General features: G+C 44.4%; 1 protein-coding gene across 7 annotated transcripts in view; it reads right to left on the reverse strand.

The window, feature by feature from the left end:
• The window catches only part of ablim3 (actin binding LIM protein family, member 3), a 47010-nt gene extending 33247 nt beyond the window's left edge, over positions 1–13763 (reverse strand). For 6 of the 7 annotated variants that reach the window (XM_034597296.1, XM_034597295.1, XM_034597294.1 and 3 more), the window contains exons 1-2: positions 13338–13763; positions 4813–4935 (exon numbers count right to left, since the gene is read on the reverse strand). In XM_034597296.1, the coding sequence (XP_034453187.1) occupies positions 4813–4935; positions 13338–13350 (136 nt within the window). In that variant the 5' untranslated portion in view covers positions 13351–13763. The remainder of the gene's footprint in view (positions 1–4812; positions 4936–13337) is intronic. The other variant, XM_034597297.1, reaches the window with a different exon arrangement.
• Between the last annotated feature and the right edge of the window lie 4381 nt (positions 13764–18144).

The raw sequence follows: 18144 nt of genomic DNA on the forward strand, positions 1-18144 counted from the left end.
ACACACACACACACACACACACACACACACTTAAAGACAATAGGCAGTGCATCGGCGTCTGAAAACCCCTGAGGACGGTGGTGCTTCAGAGAGACAAGCGGAGGAATAATCCCTGTCATCTGTCCTGGATCCCGGAGAGTTGTCGGGTAAAAGCACCGCTGCCCTCCGCGCTCCCTTCTCTGTCTGTCGGAATCTCTCCCTAGCAACCAGGCGCTGGTGTGGTGATTGGACCAGCGTACCAGCGGTTGCTATAGCTACAGGAAGCTCCCCTTTCCCTGTAACCCCCCACTTTTTCTCTCTGTGCTGTGTCTTTCTTTCTGTTTCTCCTCATAACCTCTCTGTCTTTCTTTTTTCTCTTTATTCTTCATACTATTTGTCTTCTCCCTCCCTTCTTCCCACTGGCTTCTTCTCTATCCAACCCCCCTGCCTTCAGAGATGCTGTAAAGCACAGTGGGTTCATGTTATTAACACTGAGGATGAGTGATGGGGCTAATGGCATCCAAAGGGAGGCTGGACTGACTGAAACAGGTCCACGGAGGAAGAGACAAAGCTGCTGCAATTTTACAACAGCCCTGGTGGGAGAACTCAGCTCAACATATAGCATTGGCGGAGCAGTCAAATATTTATCTGACCTCTGTGCAAATCTGTGATTCCCCTTAGAACTGTTTTATAAGACATGATCTTTTCTGTCTAGGGTGCTTGGAGGTTTACATATCTCTGCCTCTGTGTTTTCTTTTTTTTTTGTTGGAGCATGTGAGGCAACTTGCACAGGGGACACGTGTCTATATTGCCTTCGGTTTAAGCGAATTAGCCACTGACAGACCTCGCCGCGTCTGCTGGAATCCTCAAGCTCCTATTATGCTTCAGAGGCCGGGGTAAGTGTGGTCACTATGTCATTGGGCCAGTATGCACGAGTCAGCCCGTCTGCCGGTAATACAACACCACATTGTCCGTACGCCACGCGCCCGTTGCTTCACTGAGAAAGTGCTACGGGGTCTACATAATCCACAAAATACACCCCCACTGCCTTCTCTGTGTCTGGAGTTGATGCATCAAGCTGTGAGGCGGCTTCTGTCTCACAGCTTTTTCCACAGACTTCTGAGTTGATTGCGCGGCTGCTTCTTTTTTCTTTTCCGTGCTATGATCAGCTGCTGTATAATGGGTTCAAATGGGAGGTTAAACGCACATGATTAGTGATCTGTTCTTCTTCTGACTAATGCATGAGAGGGAAATTATGATAATGTGGCATCCGGAAGGCGATGTGGCTTCAGAAAGAGCGCGCGCGATGGATGTAGGTGTTTTTTACTTGCTAAGTGAATGTGTGCGCTCACAGAGTATCTGTTTTAGGCAGAGTGATCATGATGTATCCTGTGGGGCAGAGTCAGCCCTTTTGAGAAAAAAGGAGACAGAAATAAGGGAAAGAAAAAAGAGGAGAGGGAGGAAAAAGGGGGAAATAACTACGATTTTACACCATGGTGGAAAAACCATGCATGAATGAACTGTGGCGGACACAATATCATTGGTCAAGGTCAATAACCCGGGTAGAAATGCTGATCCCCAAGAACGAAATCAAATGCTGAAACACACCCCAATCACAGAGTTCATAAACACATCAGACAGATAAGGCAATTGATGGCTGACAGCAGATTGTCACTCTGGTGCGAGTGTATAATACAGTTTAGCCATTAGCCTCCAAATCGCACACCCTGCATGCCAATGTCATCCTGTCCTGAGATGAGAAATTGATTTCATGCTTGGGTGACTGTCACCAGGAAAAGAAGGAGGGGAGGGAGCGACAGAAAAAAAAAGCTGAGGGAGAGGGAGAAAAACTGAAAGAAAAGCAAAAAAGAGAGATAGAAAAGAGAGTAATCCTGCTACTCAGCCTCAGAAAATATACAAGAGGAGCTGATTATAAGCAGACAATAGTGACACAGACAATACAGAGTGGATGGAGTTTCTGAAGTTCAAAACAACATGCAACACGTTTGTGTGCGTGAGCGTGGGTTTACAATAAAAGCTTTGGAAAACTGCTGGCTGTGCAGAGGCCCATGCCGGAGAGCACATTATGGGCAGGGATGTGGCAGAGCCTGGCCGCACAATAACGCCCCGTTGCCTCACGGGACGAGGAGAGCTCTCTGGAAGATGAGAGGGGGAGGGCTGTCTGATAGGTGTGTTTAACGTGATGCTCGTCGATGACAGTTTTCCATTACTTTAACGAGGCTGCGAGCGAAGAGGCTGAGAGGAAGAGGAGAGTCAGACTGGTGTTACATTCGAGTGATGATGTAATGTTTAGGCGACAAACAGCACCCCCATCCCCCCTCTTCTTCTCCTCATGTCTGCTCGCTTCCTGTGTCCCCCCCCCCCCCCCCCCCACGCACACACCCTTTTCCTCCAGGGCACAGAATACAGCCTTCTGATTGGGTAATAGCACCATAGAGATGCTGAGAATATCCACCAACCAGGGCCCGGGTGCCCCCTTCACACCGTTACCACAGCAACCCCTCACAACTCACAGTGAGCGTGCATGTACGTATGGATGCGCATGCTCGTATGCATGGGTGCATGTGTGTATGTGCGCACTACGAGCTTGTGTTTTCATGTGTTGCGGCGACACGTAGGGAGCATGTAACAACAACAACCCTCCAATGAATAGACTTCAGTGAGTTTGACTGTAGAACAGCTTAGTGGAATGATGCTCATACAATGACAAACACAACTCACTCAGCTTCTTCTCCTCCAACAAAAGCTGCCGAAGACATGACTTATATAAAAAATAACAGCTTTGAAAAATAGCCCACAATAACTGAGTAATTTTAAGTTTTATCTACAATAAGTTTTTTTTTAACTAAAAAATTTGTTTTGTGCCTCTCCCCGGAAATTCAATGAATGCCTTTAGAACACAGTGCTGGGAGGCAGCGCAGACACACACACAGACATCGTAAACAGCTTGCTGGAGCTAAGTTGTCTAAGGTGTCGAGCGAGGACTCCAGTAGCAGCACACACACCTTTGCGACAGAAATGTCATTCCACGGCCGTCCTGAGCAATTTGAAACACTACACAGGCAGCAAGTGCCGAGAGCGCTGGGGCTAAAGTGTTTAAGTGGAGCGGTGGTCTCGAACCATTCGACCCGCTGGCACAGGCACCTGTCCCAGCCAGCGGTTCAAACCACGTGTGTGTATATGAGTGAGAGAGTGTGTGTGTGTGTGTGTGTATTAGTGAGAGAGTGTGTGTGTGGATGTGTGTGTTTGTGTGTGTGTCTGTGTGTTTGTGTGTGAGAGACAGCCGAGACAGCAGGATAGGATGGTGGACGTCCGTGAATGGTACACGATGGGAAAATGAGGATTCCCACTCATGAGTGATCGCTGGTGGCGGGTCGAAGGTGCATCTTTCATTAGACAGTGTTAACTTCTTTAAATACAGATACATTTTAGGGTTATATAGCGACATCCCAAATGTTTGCCTCTGCATAAGAATTGGCCCTGAAAGGTTCAAAACGGTTTAAAACTGCTATGTTTATGTTTAACCCATAAATGTTGATTTTAATACCTTTGGAAATAAATGCGATGTTAAAACGAGAAATCAATGTATTTCATCGAAAAACAGACACGCTATTTAGTTAACAGCTCAAAAACACATTTAAGTCTGTAGTATCGGTTTGATATAAAGCTGTAAACCTGTTTATTTGTATGTATGCACTAGGGTTATTTTGACACACGTGCGTTAGGGATGATACATTTCAAGCAAAAATATGGTTCACTGAGAACAAACCAACCATTCTTCAAAGACGCCTGTTGAGTCCACATGTCCTCGTGTTTTTTTCAAACTCATCTGAAAAGTACCCCATGACTCTCCTTCCTTTAGAAATAGCACGAGAACACTTGCCTCGGGCCGCACAGCAGCATGACAAATAACATTTCTCGATTCTTTGATTCACAATTTGGAAATGCACAGATACATGACTGTCATGAGCCCCTTTCAGACCGGCAGTTAACTCTGTGCAAATGTCAGCAATTTTGCACGTTAGCTCTGTGCTCACAAAGGACCCCAAGTTATTATTTCAAAAGTTTTTCCTCGCTGTACCAAAACAAAAGAGCATCTCATCCACCAGATCACAAGCTTCCTATAATTTACTCCAACAGTCATACTAACTTACCATAATCGCAGCATGAAATACATCTGGCCTACAAAGTCCACAAATGTGAGCAAAGCTTGATTTAAAGTTCAAGTTATTTTAACCTTTGCCATCTTGGTCACAGACGTCCATCGTTATTTCTAGTCAAGTTTTATTTCTCGGACATGTATTTCCTACAGTGTTCAACAGATACACACATCCACATCCTGCACTTTTCCTGTCATCAGAGGATGTACCCCTATGACACCACTGTCCCCTGCTCACCTGTAGAGCTGCAAAGACAGTCTCATTAGACCATAGCATACAAGGGAAAATCCGCTGTGAGCTGGCAGGGCAATAACAAGCTAACCTAGCAGGAGCCTAAGTCCCCTGCAACGCACCTCTGATCCTCTCCAATCCCCACTGTGGGCTAATAGTAGCACTCAGCGTGTACAGTAGGAGACGGTTGAATGAGGGCACGCTGAGTATATCTGTCAGTGTGTAGTATTTGTAAAGACCAAGGTAGTTAGTTTGCATTCTACTACTGGAACCTGAGTACCATGTTTAACATGTCTGACCAGAGCCACCCAGGCCTGAGGACTTAGCGAGACAACACCTGTTTTGTCTGATCACTACAGCTGTTTGTCAACTCTAGCCTTTGCTGTGTTGTGGTGTCGGGGATCGAGTTGCTGTTTCTTACCGGTGCAGGTGAAACACCTGACGTGAAAGTGGGTCTCTTGTACTCGCACCACTTCTCCTTTACAGATTTCCCGACATCGTTGGCACCGGATCGGCCCAGAGCTCCGCTCACCGCCCGTCGACCCTTGGTGATGAGAGAAAAAAAAGACATTTCATTTTCTACAAAGAAAAAAAAACAACATACATTATAAGCTGCTTTGTGTTCAGCTTACTAAGAGATCTTACAAAGACAGAAGTTAGAGTTATGCTTCATTGTTTGTTTTTTGAACACAAGGTTTCACTTTTACGATGAGGACTTATTCGTGTGTCTGGCAACAAGTTGTGTTGTTGAAAAGCGAAGTTCTCCTAAATAAATTGACATGGACAGAGCTATGAACATTAGTCTGTAACATAGACTGTATATAAAGATGGATGACACGTCTCCACTTCCTCCCACCATCCAGAAGTGAGGCCAAAACATCCAGCACATGAACGCTGACGTCTTGTGCATTTGGAGTCAGAGTCTGCTCAGTAGCCAACGAGGGATGGAGCAGTGGTAACCAGGCCCCGTCGATACATGTGCTCAACCAATCACGAGTCAGTCTCAGCTGTCAATCATAACGTTGATGCCAGTTTTTATAGCATCAAACAACTATTTAAAACCAAACTTATTAGAAACATGAGCACTTGAAAAAACATCAGTGTGATAAGAACATCTGTTAATTAAACAGATGTGAACCTGATAAAACAACAGCGTGTTTCCAAAAGAAATAAACACATCATCTATTCTCAAAAGACAGAATGGATTCATTAAGCTTAACAAAACTGAGTTTCATTTCACAACTTTTCTCCAATGAACGCAGCCGTACAATACACTATAGACCGTGTGCAGTTCACACACTGGGATCAGTGAATAGCTCTGTGGACACTTCTGAAGCGGAGGGCTAACACCTGCAGTACGTAAGCTGGGTAAGCTCCAGGCTTTCGCTCGCACTTTCTCTATTCATCGCATACTCATTTGGGCTAACACAATTACACTAACACACATACACACACTGCTGCATCATGTCAGAGAGTGGATGGATCCACTTACCTCATCATGCATTAGACTACATGTCAGACTCCTGCATTTCATTGATTTCACATTGTCCGGAAGGGAAGTTCTCACGTGCAGCTTTATCAGTAGGCTAATGGTATAAATGCGATCACAAGGTGTGAAGGTCAAAGTGATTCATTTGATCTTGAACGAGTGAGGGGAAATGTATCTAAGACTTCTTGGGCTGTTACAGGCTCTTTAATAGTTCATCTTCTCCTCATGGCAAGAAACCGATTCTCCTGAATAAACCAGCAGAGACAACCAGGCTCCCAACGTCTCTTATTCAGCCCCTTCTACTTGAAGGAGCATCTGAGTGGTCCTACACATGGAGGAAGGGGTGTAATGACATATCCTGCTTCATCCTTCTGATTCCCTTTCACTGGACTAATCTCAAAGGACTCTCTGCACTTAAAAAAAGTCTGAGCAGCCTTTGCATGCTCCGAGCTCGACCACATTATACGCACGGTGTAGGCTGAGTGTGGGCATACATCCATGAGAGCAGGGGAAAATGTGTGCATGAGTGTACTTGTTTACTTTCCTGTACAAGACAGAACTGTGGGCAATGGAAATATGCAGGCATGATTAATTCCCACTTCCAATCTCCTACACTCAAGTCTCTGTTGGTTCATTGTTTCACCCACAATGCTGGCAGCACCGCTGGGACACACTGCCCCGCCTGATAAGTGCCCGACCACTGGTCCCAATAATGACACTCCCTTCAAACTGCGTGTTTCTCTATGTGTGTTAAAGGAAAGCAGTCTTTTAAAACCAAATGAGCAATACTGATCCCATCATGTATGACTGACTTCCTGTGTGCCAACACCTAGTGGAAACACACATGACATGTATTTGCAATGCTGACCTTCTGAAAGTGGGTAAAAAAATAAAAAAAACTCTTCCATTTTCACGGCCGGGCAAACTTGTATTGGGAAGAAACATTCATCAAAACTGGCCGAAGTGTTGAATGTAGATTATGAACACATGGTTCAATTATACAGGAGTGCAGTCTTCAAAGCAAAGCTATTTTTCTATTTTCCAACAAGTAACTTCTAATTAATGAGATGCTTATGTAACTTGTTGAACCCACATGACAAAAGGCCATGACTAAGCAGAGAATCCAGGTACACAAACAGCTCAGGAGCTGAAGCATTACATAACTCTGTCTAATTGTGTCAGTGTGGTTGTTCTCATTGAACGCAGCCAAGCTCTCTCCATCCTATTAGGGAGCTCTCGAACGAACCATCCATCCCCGGCCCAATGCTGAAGTGTTAAGTCATTCCTCAAATGTTAGCCACCAGACTACAGGTGTTATCCACTGACTCCAAATCAGTGGCGATTGCCCCCAGAGAATACAGCCTCCAGCAGACAGGGGATAAGAACAGGGCCGGGGTCAGAGGGGCCGCCAGCGTCCCTCTCGGGACTGAGAGGGTTTGCTGCTATTTCTGCCCCTGATCTGACAGCCCTGGGGAAGAGCACGCCGGGAGCTGCAGTCACAGGGGATGCTGGGAGATTGGTGGTGACGAGTGAGATGAGAAGGGCAAAGACTCAAAGGGGAAGCAAGGCAAAGGCCATGAATTATCAGAGGGAAAAATGTGTTGCTTTCTAACCCAGGTTTGCTTTTCTCAAGTTTTGTGTTGTTTCTACTCACATGTCCACACGTCATCAGTTATAATAATTAATTGTATGAATTCTAGACACAGGGATCTCATGTGGAAAGATTTCACCAGGTTTAAATAATGTCTTTTACACCTATAGTCACAGTAATTAAGCTCAATAGGAATAAAGAACTTACATTTTCCTAATCTAATGTCGACAATCCAAAGTGGAGCAGTTCTGCCATAAAGGCTGCTTATTCATAAGACTATTACAAAGATGTGACTTATTTAAAGACTATTTTGTGACAACACATGTTCAGCAGTAGGGCTGTAGTTTTGGCAACATACCACTGATACCCAATGGGAAACACCCCAAAACGTATGGAACTTTGCAGGTTTGAAAAATGGACCCGTGCAGTACTCTTGTAAATGGTAAATGGTCTCGCACTTTTCTAGTCTTGATGACTACACAAAGGGAAAGAGAAAGGGCAATTTGGGGTTTAGTATCTTGCCCGAGGACCCTCTGGCATGCGGAATGGGGAAGGCTGGGATCAAATCGAATCGAATCTTGTACAAACTGTCACAATCTCATTCATTGCTGTAAGTGCACATTTTACTATTCAAAATTCCTCTCTGAAATATGCATCTTATAATAATGTGTCTTGGTACCAAGTTAAAAACAAGAAGGATCACATAATAACCTGACCCACCCAGGGTCAAGCTTAATGTCAAAGTTCACACTTTGTCTCCACAACCCACAAAGTGAAAGCACAACAATAACAGATCAGCAACAGCATCATCATTCCTCCATCTGTGTCTGCACACAGGATAAGTTCAGTCACCGTATAGGTGTGTAGGCAGCGTTCAGAGCTCAGTACACAATCACTGTAATAACTTGAAGTAGAAAATGGACTAAAGCAGACTTTAGCATTACTACGTGTGAAAAGTAAACATAAAATACAAGTAGCCTGTGTAGACTGCAGGATTGATTCGAACACACAAGTGTATTTGATTAGTCATACGAAGATGGATGACTCAACACAACGGCCTGTGACAACAAACCTTGAGGTTTATTGTCTCCAGTGACTGAGAGATTCAGTCAACATTCCTTCAGAGAATCATGGACGACACCACTGATGCTGCATCTATGGGGTCAATTGGGCTAAGAAGAACTTGTGTTTTTTGTATTTTAGGTGAGAATCCCCTAAATTTTGGCTGATCAAATACTACTCAAACACTGACAGGCAGCCTGAACCAGAGCAGGAGCATGAGATCTGCTGCACAACAACATGTCCTCCCTGTGTGCAATCTAACAAAGCCAAAGATCAGCTCTCCTGCTGCACTTCCCCCTGTCCCTTCTCCTCTCTTTATCTCCCTTCATCTCTGTCAGGACCTTGGGCAGGAACATTCATCAGAGCGCTGGTAGTGTCCAGCGGCATCACAAACATACTGTCACTCTACGGCGAGAGAGAAGGGTCAGACTGCTGCTGACAGTCAGAATGATCACTCAATCCGACCAGAAGCCAAGGTCATGGAGACAGCAACCTCGAGGACACAACATACAGTATATGATGAATGGCGGCTATAGTTTGCGCGATTCACTAGAATAAAAACAAATCCTTGAAGATGAAACTGCCAATGATATTTCGATGCACTCTCCAAAATTTAATTTCCATAACTTTGGACAAAAATCTAACTGAACACCCGTTTAGTTACCACAGGCCTGTAGCTGCAACTGAATAACATAAAAACAGATTTTATGATGGTGTGTAAATACATAACCACTGGTACGAGCCGGCATGAATATTCATCCCAGCATCTGTGTTTGCATCTGTGCATCTCCCACCTTTTCTCTCTGTGTTTTTGAACAATGGCGTCAGGCCGGAGGAGTGATACATGGTGCTGCAGCTGTTTGTTAGTGGGTCATCTGTCCATTCACTCACATCCCCAACTACTCCTACTAGATTTCCATGATATTCAAAATGAATATTCATGATACCCAGAGGACCTTCTCTGGTGATTTACTGGACTCCCTGACATCTTGTCCAGCACCATCATAAAAAAAAAGATTGTATCCTTGACAATCACTTTGTTCATGACCGGGCATCAGGAAAACCAAAGGCCGGATTTCCACCAACTTTCAATTTGTATACTTATAGTAGGCAGAGAATCCTTCCACTTTTGTTTTTTTCCACCAACATGTTAGTCAAAGGTCAAAGGTCACAGTGACATCTGCATTCTCACATACAGCCACTCAGAGAATGTCCGAGTGAGCTCATGTGACAATACAGCAGGAAAATGTGCAGAACATTTCACAGTGATCGACTGGGCAGCTTGATGACGTTTCCAACACGCAACGAATTCAAAACCTCTACCCAACCACATGAATGTTCCCGACATTTTCCTGTGGTTGTGAACACGGCTGACTCGCAAAATCTCCTGCTGTCTTCTCCATATGTAAAAGGCAAACTCTGGAGAATGTCCAGAATCAATTGTCCAGACATTTTCTGGAGATCATGTCTGAAAACGGCTTTGGTGTGCTAACATTTGCTAAATAGCTCTAAACATTGAGCACAGCTCAGGCTGATGGGTCTAGTTTTGCAGGTATTTGGTCATGAACATCTCTGGGGAAATTACATATCAACCTCAAGGTGGCATTTAAGGGAAAGTGCTGGTGATCAATCTTGAAGAGATCCACAATCTACTTTGCAAGAGTTCATGACATTTTATGACATTTAAACTTGGTCTACCCTAAAACATGGATCAATGCTACAGCCTCCAACCAGTAGCATAATACTAAAATAATATTGTACTAGATGGCTGTGCAGATAGGTCAAATTATATTACATTATATCAATTCAATTTAATTTTACGCGTCAAATTCCAACATTAAAACATCTCAAGGTGCTTTGCATCGTAAGACCAAGACCTTATAACATTATGGATAAACCCAACAGTTCCCTCAATGAGCAAGCCAATTGGCAACAGTGGAGAACAAAACTCTCTTTCATATCACATGTCTCTATCAAAGGGTCTCTTTCATGCAGGACGCATCTGAAACACAGTGAATAGCAGCATGGTGGAGAAGGAGCTGGTGGAGAAGGAGCTGGTGGAGAAGGAGCTGGTGGAGAAGGAGCTGGTGCCAAAACAGGACTCAATGTGTGGCAGTGTTGGGCCATCACAAATTAGACATTTCTCAATTTATATGTAAACTTTTTCAGGCAACTGTCTGCACCTCTGGAGGTAAAACCAAAAATCAGTTTGTGATCACTTAGTAACACAAACAATTTATAGTAACACCAGCAAACAATATACAGAGGTGATAGAGGGGGTCACATGTTACTTCAGTTGCTAGGGGTCTCTCAATCAAAACAATAACACAAGACATGGTTTGATGATGTCATGAAGCAGCGTTGGATCGTGGGATGTGTTGATTTCCACATCATTTCTGAATGAAATCTACCTTTTACGGACGAGGATGTGACGCAAGTAAAAGGCGACTAAAATGAAACGTTCCATTACCTTGGATACAATTGTGGATTTCTCTGGGTTTGAACATTAGTGGAAAGATTTTAAATAATGTCAGTACACAAGTCAACAAAAAATAAAACAGAGGTCTCGTTGTTCTGAGACATTTTAATGAAGAAGTTTTACATGTTGTATTTTTACTATGTTGTGATTTAAATGGTGGAAATAGAAAGGTAGCATGGTTTGAGTCTAGGTATCAATCTTAATGGCGATATGGCTTTTCTTGTAAGCACCTTTAAAGTCTTGACTTACTGCTTTAAATCTCTGTGACACAGAACTCTGTGCTCTACAGTGAGAAGGAGACAGGAGGAGAGAGGTGTCGGTGCTGCCTCTGATCTATGGCTCTGGATTTCTCCTTAGGTCCCTGAGCCCAATTATCAGTATATTGATCAACATGTGTTTTATCAGTCCCCTGAAACCCACTTTCTGTACTTTCACTGTATCACGGAAACACTCTGATTCATCAGTTTGGCCAAATTTTGTGAAACAGTGTCTTTCAGTGTTTCTTAGTGTGGGAATATATGAGGATGTTAAACCAAGGTCCTTTCAATCTGTTCTGTCTTGTTTGCCAGCCGGGCGGAAGAAGAGAGAGTGACCAGACACACACACGGAAACACACAGAGAAAACCCAGTGACCATGAGAGATAGAAGGCCCAGAAGATGAAGACAGACAGTCAGTGCTGTCTGTAATTACTCTGTGCATGTCGGTGGCCTCTGGGCTATCACACCCAATGCAGCGGAAAACGCGGCACACACTACAGCCTAACAGGCCAATTCATGTCCAAACCTTGAGAGCATCTGAGGGGAACATATGTTTGCCTGAGAGGAGAGGAAGAGGAGAGGAAGAGGAGAGGAAGAGGAGAGGAGGATGTTCTTTCCTCAGCTGTGTTGCCTCTAGCCAGAGTATGGACACATGTCACACCACCATCTGCCTGCTGTGACACACACACAGCTTCACACACACTGTAAACCACAGGTTGACGCTATGTTATTGATGTGCGGGGCGTGTGTGTTTGTGTGGAATCCTGTTTGAGCACATGCTTTTAAATCATGAGCGTGTGAGTGCTCTCCACACACATGGCTCCATGTGCTCCTCCTCCTCCTCCTCCGTCGGGTGTCAGCTGAGAAAAGCGTTCTAAGGCTTAACAAAAGAATTCTACACATTTTCCCTAACAATCCTGGAGCTGCGACGCCACACCACTAGTCCCCGGTGGCACGCACAGCGTGGCACCGGGGACCCGGCAGTCAGGCGAGGCCTCTGTACCAGAGGGTTAAGAGCAGCGGATGAATAATGTAGTGCCAAACAATGACAGGCGAGATTATGAATGATGCAGTGATACCAGAGTTCTCTCCTGTTGACAGAGACACGAAGGACAAGGAGGGGGGAGGATGGGAAGCGCCCTGACACCATCAGTTCCTTGAGAACCTGGAAGACATCAACTTGCCTCTTGACAGCTGAGGGACAGAGTTGGGGGGGGGGTACGGAGAGTAGGATGGTTCTTAAAAAGTCAACCTGGCGAGATCCAAGCACTCTGACGTGAACCAACCGGTGATAAGTTGTAAGCACAAGTGAGAGTGGAGGCGTGCATGTGAGCGCACACACACAGCTGAGCCAGACAGGCCTGCAGGGGGAAAGCCCTGATTCAGCGGACAGAGGATCAGGGTCACAGTCAGCTGATACAAGGTCAGCTTAGCATCACTACAGCCCCCACCCACCACCCACCCAACCCCAGGCCGGTATAGGGTAGAGTATGACAGGGGCCCTCTATGACAGGGGCCCTCTCGGCTACCATGTACCAAAACTCCATGAGAGGACGGGACAGACAGGTGGACTATTATGCAGAGGCAGCGGCTAAAAGTCTGGGTGGTTTCACCAAGAGAGAGAGAGGGTGAGGAGGGAGGGACGAAGATGAAAGAGGAGTGATGGAGAAGAAGAAAGAGACATTTAGAGGGCCTGAGCAACAGCTGTCATATGTGGAGGAGGAATCCCAAAAATCTCACCTGGACTCAAATGCTACTTTGACCTCCAGATATTCTTAGCTCCCCCCCCACCCCCTGTCTCCTCACTAACCCTGCTCCACTCGGCACACACGGATTCTCACATCAGCCTCGTGGATTTGTTTTTGGATAAACTGGTAAATTCTATAAGATTGTGAAACCCAATAATTACATTTTTCTTTTAAAAAGGTTCATCATCTCTAGCCTGTCGTTGCCCACTGGATAATAGGCGTCTATTGTTCTGTAGTAGTTCTCCCCTCTGCTCTCACCTACACTGTATTGTCCCTGCGCGTCAAGTGGAGAGAGGAAAGCGCGCACGGATGGACTTACCTCTGGAACTCATGATGATTCTTATCTCAAACAAAGCGGCTCAGGTGGAAATAATCCCATAAAGCAGGAGCAGATCCTCGCGGAGCACTTTGCTCCTCGCAAATAACAAGGAGGCTAATTATAAAGGGGACATCCAGCAAAACGCAGATGATGCTCCTCACTCTGCTCCCAGTCTTTTTGTGAGGAGGTGCACGCATGCAGCCACGCACACGGTTTACTAATATATATATATAAAAGAAAAGAATGAAGGGATATTTCCAGAGGTGGTAAAATCCAGATAAAGCTCCAGTTGTGGTGTTTTGGTCCAGAGGTGCGGATCCACACATCACAACACAACACACCAGCTCACAGCGCCGCTCACTTCCACCTTCTTCGCTCCGGGCTCATACCAGCTCCGCCGCGCGCGCGCTCTCCCTGACCGTGTGCGCTGTCACCGCGCGCCCCGCACGCGCCGTCAACACACTCACAGGAAACGCTCCGCGGCCTCCCCTTTCAAAATAAAACACGCTCAAGTCGATCTCATAGTCGACTTTAACCCTGACAATACACAACCTTAGTATGTGTAATATGTGTACATAAAACAGCGAATAGTACCCTGAAATAAACACCTTTACCTCAATCAAGATAGCTATGTTCAGTAGATATCCCAGATTTGTGCATTATTTTGAAAAGGCCAAACCGAAATTTATTAGTTTGAATACCCCCCATTTATATGATTTGATTCCATTTAATTGATACATTAATGTTCCATAATTTACAGATTAGGTTTTAAATAGTTGATACATTCATAAATATTTATCATCAGTTGTCATTATATAGGTTAAGCCCAATTTATGGATACTCACAAGCCCATGCTTTTTACTTTACATTTATATTTGAAATATCTAGACATCTACAATTGATTATTTGGTTACAAAAAGGGTTACATTCAAACTAACTCAAAACACCCCACTTAAAATACATAAATAGCAATTTATACTCATTTTATATATAGATTTAGGTTGCATGACATTTGTCTATTTAGTTTACAAATTGTGACTAAAAAATGCAATGTTAAGTAGCCTAGTAAAGAAGTTGGCTATGTTTCTCTGCAAATATTTTTTTTCATTTATAGTTAAAGGTGTACATCATGTACATATTCTCTGTACTTATATTAAATTGAATTGCTTGATTTTCATTTCATTTCATTGCCTGTTTTTATTCTATTTTATACTTTAACATGTTTTCTTGTCAACTTGATTTTATGACTGTCTGCTGCTGTAACAAGTGGATATCCCCAGCATTGGATCAGTGAATCTTATCCTAAATTATCTTATCTTATCATATCTTATCTTATCTTATTTGATCTGATCTTATCTTATCTTATCTTTACACTTTTAATGTCTTATTTCTGTCCACAACTTGAATCTGCATTGCAACACCAGCCACTGGTGACAGCAGACAAGTCAAGTAAACGCTTGTACTCATCATGAAATATGTCCTTCCATAAAAGTGACAAAAAGTAATCTACTTGATGTCAAGCGGCTCCAGAGTGAAAGTACTTTGAAAAGATAGACGGATTATATTGTGAAAGTAAGGCTGCTCTACTTCCGGTAGGGCTGTGTATATCTGTGGTTACCTTGACTACTCTCTCTAAATCCTAGAGTAGGCGACGTCACTCTGGGCTGCTGAACGCTCTGAGGACACTATGGCCTACATCACACTGCAAGAAGTGGGAAGTGCTCAAAAGTCATTAGTCTCAGTGTTAATTCATATTTGACATGAGGTGAGAGCTGAGACACATGTTTCACAATATCCGCAGCATTCTAACTTCATTTAAAACGAGTAAAGACACCGTCATTTGATATGTCAGCATAAAAATACTGACCACACTGGGAACCTTTAAAGATATAGATTGTGTGAGTGTGGGCAGTCTTTTCTGACTGGACAATGTGTTTCTGTTGTGGCGCTTGACTCGGCTTGTTGCTAAAACTATCATGACACCGCCCCCTTCAGGAAAATCAGCGTAAGCAAATTAGTTAATTGGATTATGGGAGCAGCAGAGGTGGTGCTTGGAGAGCAGAGGAGGTGAAGTCAGAAAGTGTTAACGGACACGCTCCGCTGTTCTTCAACAGGGAATCACACCGTCACTCTGACCCTGTGACGAACTAAAGACCGGGCTGTAGTGTGTAGTGGAGGAGCTCAGTGGCATCAGTGTGGAAAGATCTCCATCTAACGGTCAAACACGCAGCTGCTGTCAGTCCAGTCGCACCACGTTTGTTCAGGAGGACGAGAACCTGACAGATGAGAGGAGCAGAAACCAGAAGAACAAATATTAAGAAGAACATTTGAAAAAGAAAAGATTTTTAACAGAATATTGTGGAGTCTCATTTTTATATTTATGTCCATATTTATGTTTTATGTTGTAATAAGGATGATGAAATGCAGTTTAGTAGCCTTTATTTGCACTGTTACGGCTGTTTAATTATTTTTCTCTCTCTCTGTTCAATCAATTTTAATGATAATAATAATATTGGAATAAAGGAAATAAAATATACATAGTGAGTAATATAAATATACTCTGCGTGTGTGTGTGTGTGTCTGCAATTTGTTCTAACCTCTTAAGGACTTAGGTTTAAGGTTAGGGTTAAAAATGTGTTCAAAATAAATGGAAGTTAATGCAATGTTCTAATAAGGATATCTGTGCAAACGTTTGTGTGTGTGTGTGTATGTGCACGTGTACTATTTTAATAAGCTAACCAAATACCTTGTCCCGTGTCCTGAGGAAGCCCTGGTTTTGAAGCTTGGAGGAAGCTGGACAATGGCGGGATGTGATGGCCGCCTCACTCTCTCCCTCTCTGTCCCTCTCTCTCCCTCTCTCCCTCCCTCTCTCTGCTGCCCTGCTCAGTCTTACCTCCTGACTTCTGCAGCGTCGTGGATCAAGATGACCTCTGTTTGTTCTTTAATCTGATTTCCCCCCTCACGGTTTCATACTCAGCTTCAGCATGGAGACCTGTGAGGATGAGGTGTGGATGTTACATAGGAAAAGCGTATTTATGAATTCTTTCATCACAGCAAACATCATTGCCCTTGACAGTCTCAAGATCAAGTCATCATTCTCTCATCTATTAATCATGCCGCCAAGTAAACATTAAGTATGGGAGGATTTGTGTTCTGTTCTGTGAACAAATGACACCAGTCACCTTCATGAAAAACTAAATGGTATTGAGTGTATGTTTACTGAGCGGTGCCCTGGTCAAAGATGATTATGGTCAATATGAATAATGATTGACCGCTTTCTTCAACTTTCTTCACCTGGGTGTGGGCAGGTGTGCGTGAGAGAGACAGTGTGCATGTAGGTGGGTGCCCTGTGGGGCTGACGTGCGCCGGGTGCTGATTGTGCTCTTGTGTCAGCCCTGCGTTGTGCTTTTGTCCTCTGAAACTGATGGGGCAGAAAAACAGGAAGCTGGCTTTCCTGTGCACTGGAGGCAGGAGGCCGCCGGGTCAACGCAGTGTTGTCGCCGTCTGCGGGGGCGCCAGTGCCCCCTGATCGACAAGAGAGGCAAACATCTCCTGGTGTGTGTGTTATTACTGGAATAAGCTGCATGGCACAGTGTTGACATCACCCCATCTCCTCCCAATGGAAACTGTCTGATTAACACTGACAACAAACATTATAAAACAGCAACACTCAGGACAAATAACAGCCTTTTTTTTTTGACCCGCTGAGCACATGATACGATGATGTTACTGCCACACTGTGCGGCCCAATCTTCCGCTCTGTGTTTTTCTGCTCTGTGAATTGTTAAAGTGTCTTTTTGATTCGCGCTCAGGCCGTGTGTCCACTATCTGTTGCAGCGATCAGCAATAGGCTGCATTCTTCACTAACCCTCTCAATCCATGCCCTTTGTCCTGCCACATGGCCTGGGGAGGTACGGACACACACACGCACAAATCTACCGTCCACCCTGTAATGCTAGACTGCTATCTCCACCCATTCCTGTCTATATGTAATTTGTAGCCATTCAATATAGCCACATTCCCCTGGCTTTCTCTACGTCACACACACAGACACACACCAACACACACTTTTGCAAACAGAGCAAAAGTAACTGGTCTGTGTCCGGCAGCCTTGCATGGCCAATTGCATGATCACATGTGCAGCGCGGGGCTGGTATTCTGCGTTCAGGGTGACTTTGTCACGGTGCACTGGAGGCTGGGGATACACAATCAGTTCCAGAGTTTATATTTAACTAAGTAGAGGGGGGGGAACCCTACCAGAAACCAAAACACCGCTGGCCTTGGGATTTTTATCTCCCCCCAGATAGGGATGAACTTGTCCCAGAAAGAGTGTCAAAGATCGAAAAAATGGGGTCACTGCCATATCCTGTTGTTTTGTGCTGTCATTTAGCACATAGGGTTAAACTCTTTTAATACATGTAGTGGAATGCTAGTGCTGTGAGTGTGACTCTCTGGGCAGGACTGAGGCTGAACAGGCTCTGCACCTTAGGAATGAAGAAGTGTGGTTCCTCAGGTATGGACTGAACAATTATAGGAACCAGCTGATTGTTTGTGGCCTAGCAGTGATCTGCTGCCCTCCCCTGCAGTGCGTCAGAAAAAACTGGTGTGACTGGTGTTGTAGAATGAGGAAATACACTTATGGTGCTTTTGATTCTAAATGGGAAGAGGTGTCACATGCTTACCTGGGTTTAATAGCTTTTATGAGGCAGAACAAAAAGGTAACAATAACCTGACCTGTTTGCACCACTTCAGTCCAATAGACTCATACGTTTCCACATTTTGACAGTGAGAGGGTGTGTGTGTGTGT

Source organism: Hippoglossus hippoglossus, chromosome 10, assembly GCF_009819705.1.
Source record: "Hippoglossus hippoglossus isolate fHipHip1 chromosome 10, fHipHip1.pri, whole genome shotgun sequence".
Lineage (NCBI taxonomy): Eukaryota > Metazoa > Chordata > Actinopteri > Pleuronectiformes > Pleuronectidae > Hippoglossus > Hippoglossus hippoglossus.